Source organism: Coenobita brevimanus, chromosome 76 (assembly GCF_032717465.1).
Source record: "Coenobita brevimanus isolate Jiangsu-jjx chromosome 76, ASM3271746v2, whole genome shotgun sequence".
Taxonomy (NCBI): domain Eukaryota; kingdom Metazoa; phylum Arthropoda; class Malacostraca; order Decapoda; family Coenobitidae; genus Coenobita; species Coenobita brevimanus.
The window spans coordinates 32,119,466-32,130,366 of record NC_137029.1 but is presented as its reverse complement, the minus strand read 5'-3'; the positions used below and the strand labels follow the sequence as shown (position 1 = coordinate 32,130,366).

Sequence of the window (10,901 nt, the reverse complement as noted above, 5' to 3'; positions counted from 1 at the left end):
TAAATATTGGCTGCAGTATTGCCGGTGGATGTATAGGGGCGATTGTGGTAACTGTGGGTAGCTTTGTATATGCTACTAACACTCACCAGCCAGCTCTCTCTCTCTCTCTCTCTCTCTCTCTCTCTCTCTCTCAACATACATATTCCACCGCCACATCAACATAATCACTCGGACATCAACACAGCACAAACAGACATCACCCCACCCAGACATTAAGACATCACCACAACACATCCACACATCAAACAGACAACGATATACAAGACAGAACAGACACATCAATCACCCAAAACACATCAACATCTTCACACTCCTGGATATCAGCACAGCACAGACATCAACCCATTCAACCATTCAGACATTAAGACACCAAGACGAGGCATTTAGACATCAAGACAACGCAAGACAAGCTAGGCAACGGAGGCCCATCACGAGAAGTCACATAACCTCTCTTAATGGCACGAGTCGCAATTCAACCCAAATTGCTCTGAGTTGGTAGCACGCAGATAGAAGGGAGGCAGGCAGGACGGAAGGAAGGAAGGATGTAGGTAGGTAGGCAAGCAAGCAGACCAGAAGGCAGGTAGGTAAGTAGCCAGGAAGGAAGGAAGGATGATTGGAGGACAGAAAGAAGGGATGGCGTAGGTAGGTAGGTATGTAGGTAGGTGGCTGGTGTTGGAAGACAGGTACAGTAGGCAGGTAGGTATGTAGCCGGGAAGGAGGGGAAGGGAGGAGGGAAAGAGGGAAGGAATAAAGAACTGATGGATGGAAGCAAGTGAGGCAGTAAGGATAGAAGTAGGTAGGTAGGTAGGTAGATAGGCAGGGAGGTATCTAGGGTAGGCTATCTATCCGTACCCCCTCACATTAGTCCATCCATCCATTTATTCATCCATCCATCAATCTAAACATCCAAAAATCTCTATTATCTTACCTCTCTACCCATCTATACCTGCCTATCCAAACACCTATACCAAACCTATTTATCTATCCCCCTCCCTACCTACCTACCCATCTACCCATCCATTCATCCACCTTCCCCCAAGCTTCCACACTCAGGTCCAACGCCCCAATCAACTCACCTTCTCGTAAACACTTCATCTGCATTGTTAATTTAATTCTCACTCCCTTCAAACGAGTCCTGGGGAAGACTAAATTCTTATATATACTAAGTTCTTTTTTACTTAATTCTTGCTTATGACTTAAGATATGGTTCAGCTTAAGTGATATTTTTGGTTGTGGAGAGGAAGAGTAGGGGGGACGGTGGGGATATGGAGAGATAGATAAACTGACTGATAGATAGATAGTGATACCGATACATACACGGATAGATGATTACAGATATAAAGAGAGAGAGAGCGGGGGTAAGAGGGAGGGAAGGAGGGAGGGAGGAAATGAAGGAAGGAAGAAGTCAAATGCAGAGTCGGCAGTTTGCTGAGATGAGAGAGATGGTATTGAAGTGACCTACCGCCCCCCCCCTCTCTCTCTCTCTCTCTCATACATATTTTTCATCCTTCATGTAATCTATTTTCGCACCACTCTCCCCTTTTAATTAATTTGTGGGTCGTCCTCTCTCTCTCTCTCTCTATCTATCTATCTATCTATCTCCATAAAATAAATAATAGGCAAGACATAAAAATATCTACTGAACATAAGCATCAACAGACTCAGCATTTTTCACGTTAAGCTAACCCAAAATTTGGTCCTTTTGCAGCTTGTTTCACGTAGCTCGAGGGCAGAAAAAAATGCTCCGGCTCTACATCCTTCCCACAGCACTTCTTCGTGACTAGCGTCATATTCTATTGTAAACCTATTGTAACAACGCAGCACTAACGATGGGGAGATGGCAATTTTAGGCCGTTAAAGCACAATGATTGTTGTAAGGAAGAGGTCAAGTCAAAGTAGCAGTAGTAGTAGTAGTAGGTTCATCTGAAATGTGAACCCAGTGGATTGCAGGCCTAAATCCCCCTTCTCCTGCAGACCACCCTCCTCCTTTTGTGGGACTGGGGAGATTTTAGGAACGTTTGTATAACTTGGTAGCTCCGCCACTCCAGTTATATCGACGCCACCACGTGAAGGCGTCCCTCCCCCAACACCCCAAGTTAAATTATATAAAGTAAATAAAGAAGAGGAAAAAAAAAGTGTACGGTAGGTCAGGAAGTTAAAGGCCAAGGCAATATAAAAGTAATCTGCAGGTGTATACCGGTATCTATCTATCTATCTATCTAGTCACGAAGAAGTGTCACGGGGTCTCCTAAGCCCACCAGAATACTCCAGTCTCAGCAGTGCATGATACAGCTGACCTGCCTGCCATACGACATTGCGCTCAGTTGCAACAGTTCAGGGCGTCATGCAGCTTTTCCAGGCGCATGGAACCTGAGCCCCTGATGGGATTTGGCCCACACGAGGTCAAGAATACACCTGGGAGCTCTTTCTGCCCCTCTCCTGCTCGGGACGACTCTAGTATTCTATTACAGGTGACGCCAGACGATTTTTTTTTCAGCTGGGAGTGAGACATGGGAAGCCGAATGTTGAGACCTTTACAGTGAAGATGTATTTTCTGTTTTATTCTTGCTGTCTACCCCTCTATCTATCAATCTGTGTCTATCTGTGTCTGTCTGTCTGTCTATCTATATATCTGTCTGTCTCTATCTCCCTTAAACACACACTCATGCATACACACCTACATATGCACATATATCCGCATAATATGCAATACAAATCGACACTACACACACACACACACACACACACACACACACACACACACACACACACTCACATCCCCAATGCTCTTCCAAGCACTTTATATCACTAGACTAAAGTTAGTGTAAAAACAGGACAAATAAATAGCTTATAATCCTTTTTAAAGCTGGCTCACATGTACGACTTTACACTGATATAAAAGAGTGAGTGGGTGAGATGACTGTGTGGGAGGGTGGAGTAATTAGAGAGAGAGAGAGAGAGAGAGAGAGAGAGAGAGAGAGAGAGAGAGAGAGATTAAGTAGGAGAGGGAAAGACAGATAGGCTGACAGATATAGATAGACAGATAGACAGATAGGTAGTCAGGGCCACCAATGAGCAACTTCATCTACTTAGTTCTAAAAGATGGTGGTAAATTAATGAACTTTTAAATTAGTGTGACAATTATTTTTTCACCTCCCTAATAACGTCTGTAAAAAGTCTGATAGATAGAGGGAGGGACAGACAGACAGGCAGATAGACAGACAGACAGATATACAGATAAATAGACACATAAAAGGAGTGGCATAAACAAGCAGATAAACACACAGACAGACACAGATACAGACAGATGGATGGATGGATGGATGGATGGATAGATACAGATAAAAATGAAGGAAAGCCTGACAAAGATTTGAGATAGGCGAAAGGAAAAGGAAAGACAAGAGGGGGTCAGACATGAAAGAAAAAAGGTAAGAAAAGAGGGGGTAAAAAGACCTAACAATATTCTTTCTTCCCCCACAGGCCAAACAGATCCCTATGATGATGACCCCGCCCTGACCTGACCTGACCTGCCAAGATGACCTCCCTAGCTGGCCTGTCACCCCCCTGCACCTCCATCCTCATCTTCCTCATCTTGTTTGGTAAGTAAGAGGAAGATTTAAGGCAATGTATGAAGTAGGGTGAAAGGGTATGTGGTGGTGGTGGTGGTGGTGGTGATGATGATGACACACACACACACACACACACACACACACAGGGGGAAAAGTAAATTTTTCAAAGTGATGAATACGGCCCAGTGGTGGCAAAAATTTATCATCTTGTGAGACAGAGAGAGAGAGAGAGAGAGAGAGAGAGAGAGAGAGAGAGATTTGCTCGTCACCTGCGCACCTAAGCCATCTATTCTGATCTGACAAGGGGAAACAGGATTTTTACACCCGCGCTGGCGATTGGGAAGTGTGTGTGTGTGTGTGTGTGTGTGTGTGTGTGTGTTTTATGCGGTTATACAAAGAAACCCGTGTATGCGCTAGTAATAATAATAAAGAACTTGGTTATGTGGTTACCTTTAGTAGCTAACATTTCTTGAACACACTTTTTCCGTATTTTAATGGCTGCAAATGAGATGAAAAATGCCTACAATGTACACCCTCTCAAAAAAGTATCGGCACCTTTGGGTACGATGGTTGTGAACATGAGCAACCTCCGTAAACACACATGAATCTATAAATGTGGTGCCTCAAAACATATTCCATCCAGTAAGTGAATCTTTTTGCAGTTTTGAGTTCTAATAATTACCAAAGATAATATTTGCATTTATAATTACAGGGTACCCCATTTATCACAATGCGTCATCCATGTTTCAGAATGATACGTGCTGTAAGTGCCCATACTTTTTTAGCAGGGTGTACCTACTTGTCCTCTGTTATTCTATACGGATTTACTTCAAGGCAATAAAATAAAAAGGCAAAAGTCTAATTAATCCTTATCCATGATCAATATTGTAACTGATTATTAGGCTGAAGTAAATCTGGAAATTTATTGTTATGAAAACCACCAACACAATAAGACGTTCAGTTCTGCCTCCTAACCACATATTATATAACTTCTTCGTCCTAAATTAATGTACAGAGCAAAAGAGAATGCAAAAATATAATAAAAGTACAAAAACAGAACCGTATTTTATTTACCTAAGTGATTTATGCCGAGCTGCAGCACGCCGTCCCTCCCTGGATCCCGTGTGCATTATTGGAACTTCCTGTGTGTGTGTATTGCAGCGTCTGGGCAGATTCACAACACTTATGATTGTTTTCCTCTGTTTACGGTGTTTTTTCCTCACGTCTCGCGCTTTGTGTGTCCGGGAGAGATTCTGAAGTCTCATTTCCTTATATCTGGCAGCAAACACACATCTCACGGTAAGGAAATGATGGCGACTTTGTTCTTAAAACATCGTCCTGGCTTGCAAATGTTTCACCTTCGGTCTTCACTACGATTGTTGGGTAATTCACGTAATTATTATCACTATTATCTTAAAAATGTGTCCACTCGTCATTTCCAGAGTTAATTTAGATATCCAATGTCCACTTTAGCACTGCAATTAAACTCTAGTCTTGCTGTTAACGAGACACCGATTTTCAACACTACTTTCGCGTCCTCTCTCCTCCGCGCAGCCGGGAAGCTACATAAAAGTTTGACTGTACAGGTAAGTCACTTTTTTTTCACACTTGTATCATAAATATGTATTCACTCATCGTCTACATTGTTAATTAAATATTCTAGGTCACTTTATCATCGTCTTCAGTGTTAATTAAATATTCTAAGTCACTTTTAGCACTGGTTAAACGATATGTTGCTGAATTTATGAACATCGCGCGTTGGCATCACTCGTGTTGACAGTCTCCCCCGACTCCGCTCAGCTGGTCACGTATCTAGCCATTTTATCGAAAATATTTGTCCATGCGTCACCTTCAATGTTAATTAAATAGTCTACGTTACCATCGGCACAGCAGTTAAACGCTGGTCTCGTCTGGCTGACGAAAAACACTGAATATTACTATCTTGGCGTTCTCTCTCACCTGCGTCTAGCCAACATCACCGCGACGCAGTCCATTTAACGAGTCAATTTTTTCACTTGTGTAGTAAATATTCGTCCAATTGTCCAACTAGAAATTTAAATTAATTTCCTGAGTCAACTTAAGCACTTCTGTTAAACGTTAGTCTTGCTGGATTGACAAATAGCGAAGTTCCAATGCCGCGGCTAGTCCACGTAACCACTCCCTTCCCGGCTGCTACGGCACTGTGTCTTGCATCCCGTGACTTGCCCGTGTAACCCAGATGACGAGGTGCCAACGCTACCGAAGAAAAATAAAAAAAATACAAAAACATTATTTATATATCAGTTCAGCATGAATAGAGGTAAATTATATTTAAAAAATATGGAAAATATATGACAATGATAACAACTCACAGAAAGGTGACTTAAACATAGAAAGTTAATAATGTAAAATGCTCGCTTAGTTGGCAGGCCTACCAACGTGACTGCCCGCATGAAATACAAAGAATTATTTACTTTAACGCAATTTACGGTAATGCAGTATGAAAAAATAAAACAAAATTACTAGATAAATAGAACAGCAGTCGAAATGAGGTAGAAGTTTCCATATTTTCACGATATTAGAAGTTTATGAACCAAAACAGAGGAAAGTCAATGTTGGTAGTCTGTAAATGCCCACGGAGATGCACTGTTGATGGCTTTTAAAGAACTTTAAGACGCCACGAAAGCTTTCCCTTAAATCCCTCATGCCCTGAACAACTCTGTTTCATTCCAACTAATGTTTGGCGATATCAATTTAGTGTGAGTACACACACAAAAAAAAAAAAAGCCTGAGGATGTTAATACTGCTCATTTAAATCTCACTCTCGGGAAAGATGCAGGAGGGGGCCGCCGTCGTGTGGTGGCACAGACAGTGACCAGGTCGTGCAATTTCCTTGTTATATAAACGTCCCTCAGCTACTCCATATTCCCCGAAAGGAGGATGGTGGAATGCATATCATCTCAAGCCTTCATTCCACTGGACTTACATTTCAGATGAACCTGGGGCTGCAACGACAATTACCACCACCACTATTATTGCTGCTATTACTACTACTACTGCTACTACTACTACTACCGCAGCCTGAGAGCGTTAATAATGCCCAAATATCTCCCTCATGATCGGAATAACTCTAGTATCTCGTTCTAGGTAATATCAAGCAACTGAAATAAACTAAGAGTGAGTCATACGGCCCTGAGATCTTAACCTGCAATTGCAATCAAAAGTGGTCTCTCTCTGATGCTTAGAAATCGTGCAAATCGAAAGAAAATTAGGCAAAATCTGAGCACTCGGATAAGGTTAGACTAGAAAAGTGTTTTTGGCGAGCATATAGATCTTATTCTAAACTGGTTTGAAGATTACCTAACACCTCATCCTTACCGATTTATTCTGCAGATAGAAAAACAAAACACACACACACACACACACACACACACACACACACACACACACACACACACACACACACACACACACCGAGATATACCGGTAGATTGAAAGAAAAAAGAAACATAACACAAAATATTTAAGTTGCACATGTGTGTGTGTGTGTGTGTGTGTGTGTGAGAGAGAGAGAGAGAGAGAGAGAGAGAGAGAGAGAGAGCAGCTATGCCTCTCTCAGCCTGTCACCTGCACACTTCAACCCCTTTACCTGGATCTGACAAGGGGAGGCTGATTTTTAGATTTTACTTTGACAGATTTTTCTGTTTTTTTCTTTTTATGGTTTATTATGTAGCAGGAGGAGAGAGAGAGAGAGAGAGAGAGAGAGAGAGAGAATATAATTATGGCAGTGTGCTAACGTGTGTGTGTGTGTGTGTGTGTGTGTGTGTTAGTAAGTAGTAGTAGTAGCAGTACCCGGTAGTAGTAGCAGTAACAGAAGTAGTAGTAGTAGTGGCAGTAGTAGCAGTTGTAACTCCAGGTTCATCCGAATGTGAACCCAATAGACTGCAGGCTGAAGTTGACTCCCTCCTGCAGTCCAGCATAATGACAGTGATAGAGAACGATGATGATGATGATGATAGTCAGAAAATGATGATGATAAAGTGATGATGATGGTGATTATTATGATGATACTACCAATGATTGATGATGATGATGATGATGATACTGACAGTGATAGTGAAGATGATGATGATGATGATAATGATACTTCCCTGCAACAAACGAAGAACCACTTTATGCAACACAGTATGGTACAATCCTGCATCTGACAGCAATCTACCTTTTTCCTCGCCCCGACTGACTTGCAGCTTATTTGTTTATGATTTTTATTACTGTGCAACGAGGAAGTTAATTACGAGGTTAGATAAAAAGACAGGTTGGTCCATATATTGCGCCCCTCTTCCACACCGTTAACGATTTCTTGTGTGTTGCGGGTACGGTTCATTCTTGTCAATGTCTGTCCTGCATTATTTGGTCATTTTCTACTCCCACTGCCACACCTATGCCCACACCAGCAGACTGAGCCGTACACACAACACATAAGATACCATCAGGTGAGGTTTCAGTGGAGCGCCAGATAGTAGTAGTAGTTAAAGTGGTGGTAGTGGTAGTGAAAGTGGTGGTAGTAGTAGTTGTAGTAGTAATAGTAGTGGTGGTGGTAGCAGTAACAGTAACCCCACGCTTATCTGAACATGAACCCGCTGCAGTGTGTGTGTGTGTGTGTGTGTGTGTGTGTGTGTGTGTGTGTGTGTGTGTGTGTGTGTGTGTGTGTGTGTGTGTGTGTTACTAAATCACACACACACACACACACACACACACACGACTCTAGACTCTAGTTTCCCTGAGATACCCGGCACTGTGCAAGGATTCGGCTCCTATGACCCACTTTCCTCTAAAGCTAAATAAGACGTAGTGCAGTGAGCCTTCAAGCATCCCCAGAGAGAGAGAGAGAGAGAGAGAGAGAAGGTAACATCCAGTCTATTGATATCTAGAAAGCCTAAAGGGCAAGTGACCGACCTAAGTTCCTGGTGGTATAATCAAACAGAAAATCCTCGAGCAGTCTTTCCTTCCTCCCCCTCCCCTGAGACTCCCTTGCACCTCTTCCTTAGCGATTTATTTTTGGATATGGGTGGTTGATATCCGTTTTGAACGTTATTTAAATAGGGTTTGGCAACGTTAGATGGATTTATGTAACACAGATAAGGACAGTAAGGTGTAATACTCAAAATGAATCGCTTAAGAATAGGGGTTAGGGAGCATCCATATATGAAGGCGTTGAAATAGAGCTGCAGACATCCACATAAAAAAGACTGACGTAAATTAGCTTCACGCAGTCTTAAAGAGTACAGACTCACCTGCAGGCATGTAAACACACACTTTTGAACACCACACACACACACACACACACACACACACACACACACACACACACACACACAGGTAATTAACACAGGTGAGCTAATAACACAGCGACACACAAATGTAAGCTCACTCGAAATGCGTTAAAGTTAGGTAGCTAAACCAATCTTTCCCAGCTGACAGTTTCTGACGCCAGACAAAAATATAGCAACATTTCCTACGGATTCTGCTTCTCCCCTTCGTTATTATCGCTATCATTTTATCATCACCGTCAGCAGCAATATTATCATCATCATCATCATCATCATCATTAAAAAGGTGGCAGTTTCCTCTACATCTCTGATCATATTATGGTCATCCACACAGCATTTCTCAGGTGTGTACAGTATTGGGGGACGGGGGTGAATGTAAACACAGGCGAGACTAAAACCTCAAGACTTCAGCTGGTGACTTGTCGATTAAACTCAGATCAACTTTACTCTGCACTAGGTACACCCCCCGAGGGCTAAAGGTTAAGGATACCAGCTCTGTACTGTACTGAAATCATTTATCCCGCTCCGTCCGACCCTTGCGTATCGGAACAAGACAAATGACACCTTCAATAGCTGCACGTGCCCTTTTAACAATGTAAAAGGGAAAAAAATTATTACCTACAGGGAAAAGGTGAGTCCCAAGGGGTTCCACTGCAGCTAAAACCTTGTACAAGCTGAGGTATATCGTTTTCTTAGCACACACACCATAAGGTGGACCAATCACTGAAAAAGCATTAAGTGCGTGAGTGAGTGAGTGAGTGAGTTACACAGTTAGGGACAAGCACTATATTCAGCCGCTCCTGTGGTGTGGGTGAGGCAAAAAGCTACATACATGCACACATACAGAGACTGGCAAAAACCAGCACAAAAACACCCTTTTAACAAATACACACACACAACAATATAAATCTATACCCAGCTGTAATACACTCCGCTAAAGCCAGTCTTACCTCCCCCCCAACTCTCTCTCTCTCTCTCTCTCGTTCAAGGTCAAAGGTCATGGTGATATAAAGGGGACGAAGCTAGGTCAAAGCTTAACTCTCTCTCTCGTTCAAGGTCAAAGGTCATGGTGATATAAAGGGGACGAAGCTAGGTCAAAGCTTAAATATCGCACGCACACACACACACACACACACACACACACGATGACAAATGGAGGACATACACGGGGAGGGAAGTTAAATCTGGCGAACTGCAGCCTCGTCACCATTACACCAGCTCTACACGTCAACATGGTGTGTCATACGTCAGAGAGAGAGAGAGAGAGAGAGAAATGGAGATTGTGTGTGAGTTTTACTGCGTACATAAATACACCCAGCTATGCATGTATTGTATGTGTGTGTCTGGAGGAATGTTGACCAGTAATTTTCCTGTGTGCGTGTATGAGAGAGAGAGAGAGAGAGAGAGAGAGAGAGAGAGGGAGAGAGAGAGATGTGACACTGATTCTGGCACACAGAGGAAATACTGCCAAATGCTGAGCAAAGTTGAATAATTTGTTTGCTTTATTTTTCACCCCTTTCTGAGTACCAGGGGAAGGGGGCGGGAGAGAATGGAGGAAAGAGAAGGAGGAGGGAGAGAAGGGAGGAAATACCGGAGGAAGGAGGGAGAGAAGGGAGGAAAGACCGGAGGAAGGAGGGAGAGAAGGGAGGAAAGGGAGGAAGGAGGGGAAGGCAAAATGGAAAATAAGGGAAGGGAGGAAAAGGAAAGGATGGAATAGGGATGTGGAGAGGAGAGGAAAGGCTTGGAAGAGGAGGGAGAGAAGGGAGTGGATAGAAAGGAGGAAAAAGGACGGAGTGGGAGGGAAAAATTGGAGAGAAGGGGAGTTAGGAGAGTAGAGATGACGGAAGGGAAGAGAGGGTGGGAAAGAGGTGAAAAAAAGAGAATATCGAAAAGAAGAGTAAAAGGAAGAAAAGAAACGATAGAAGAGTAAATAGGAGGTGGAAGAGAGATAAGAGGAGAGGAGAGGAGAGAATGTAGGGAGAAAGAATGAAATAAATTAGAGAGGAAATGGGTGATGAGTGGA

The 10,901-nt window shown here is 42.8% G+C and overlaps 1 protein-coding gene across 1 annotated transcript in view; it reads left to right on the top strand.

Moving 5' to 3' along the window:
• The first annotated feature begins 3,535 nt into the window (after positions 1-3,535).
• LOC145408219 (uncharacterized) overlaps positions 3,536-10,901 on the top strand; it is a 73,985-nt gene continuing 66,619 nt past the window's right edge. Inside the window, exon 1 of the mRNA XM_080278975.1 lies at positions 3,536-3,599. Within this exon, the coding sequence (XP_080135101.1) occupies positions 3,536-3,599 (64 nt within the window). The remainder of the gene's footprint in view (positions 3,600-10,901) is intronic.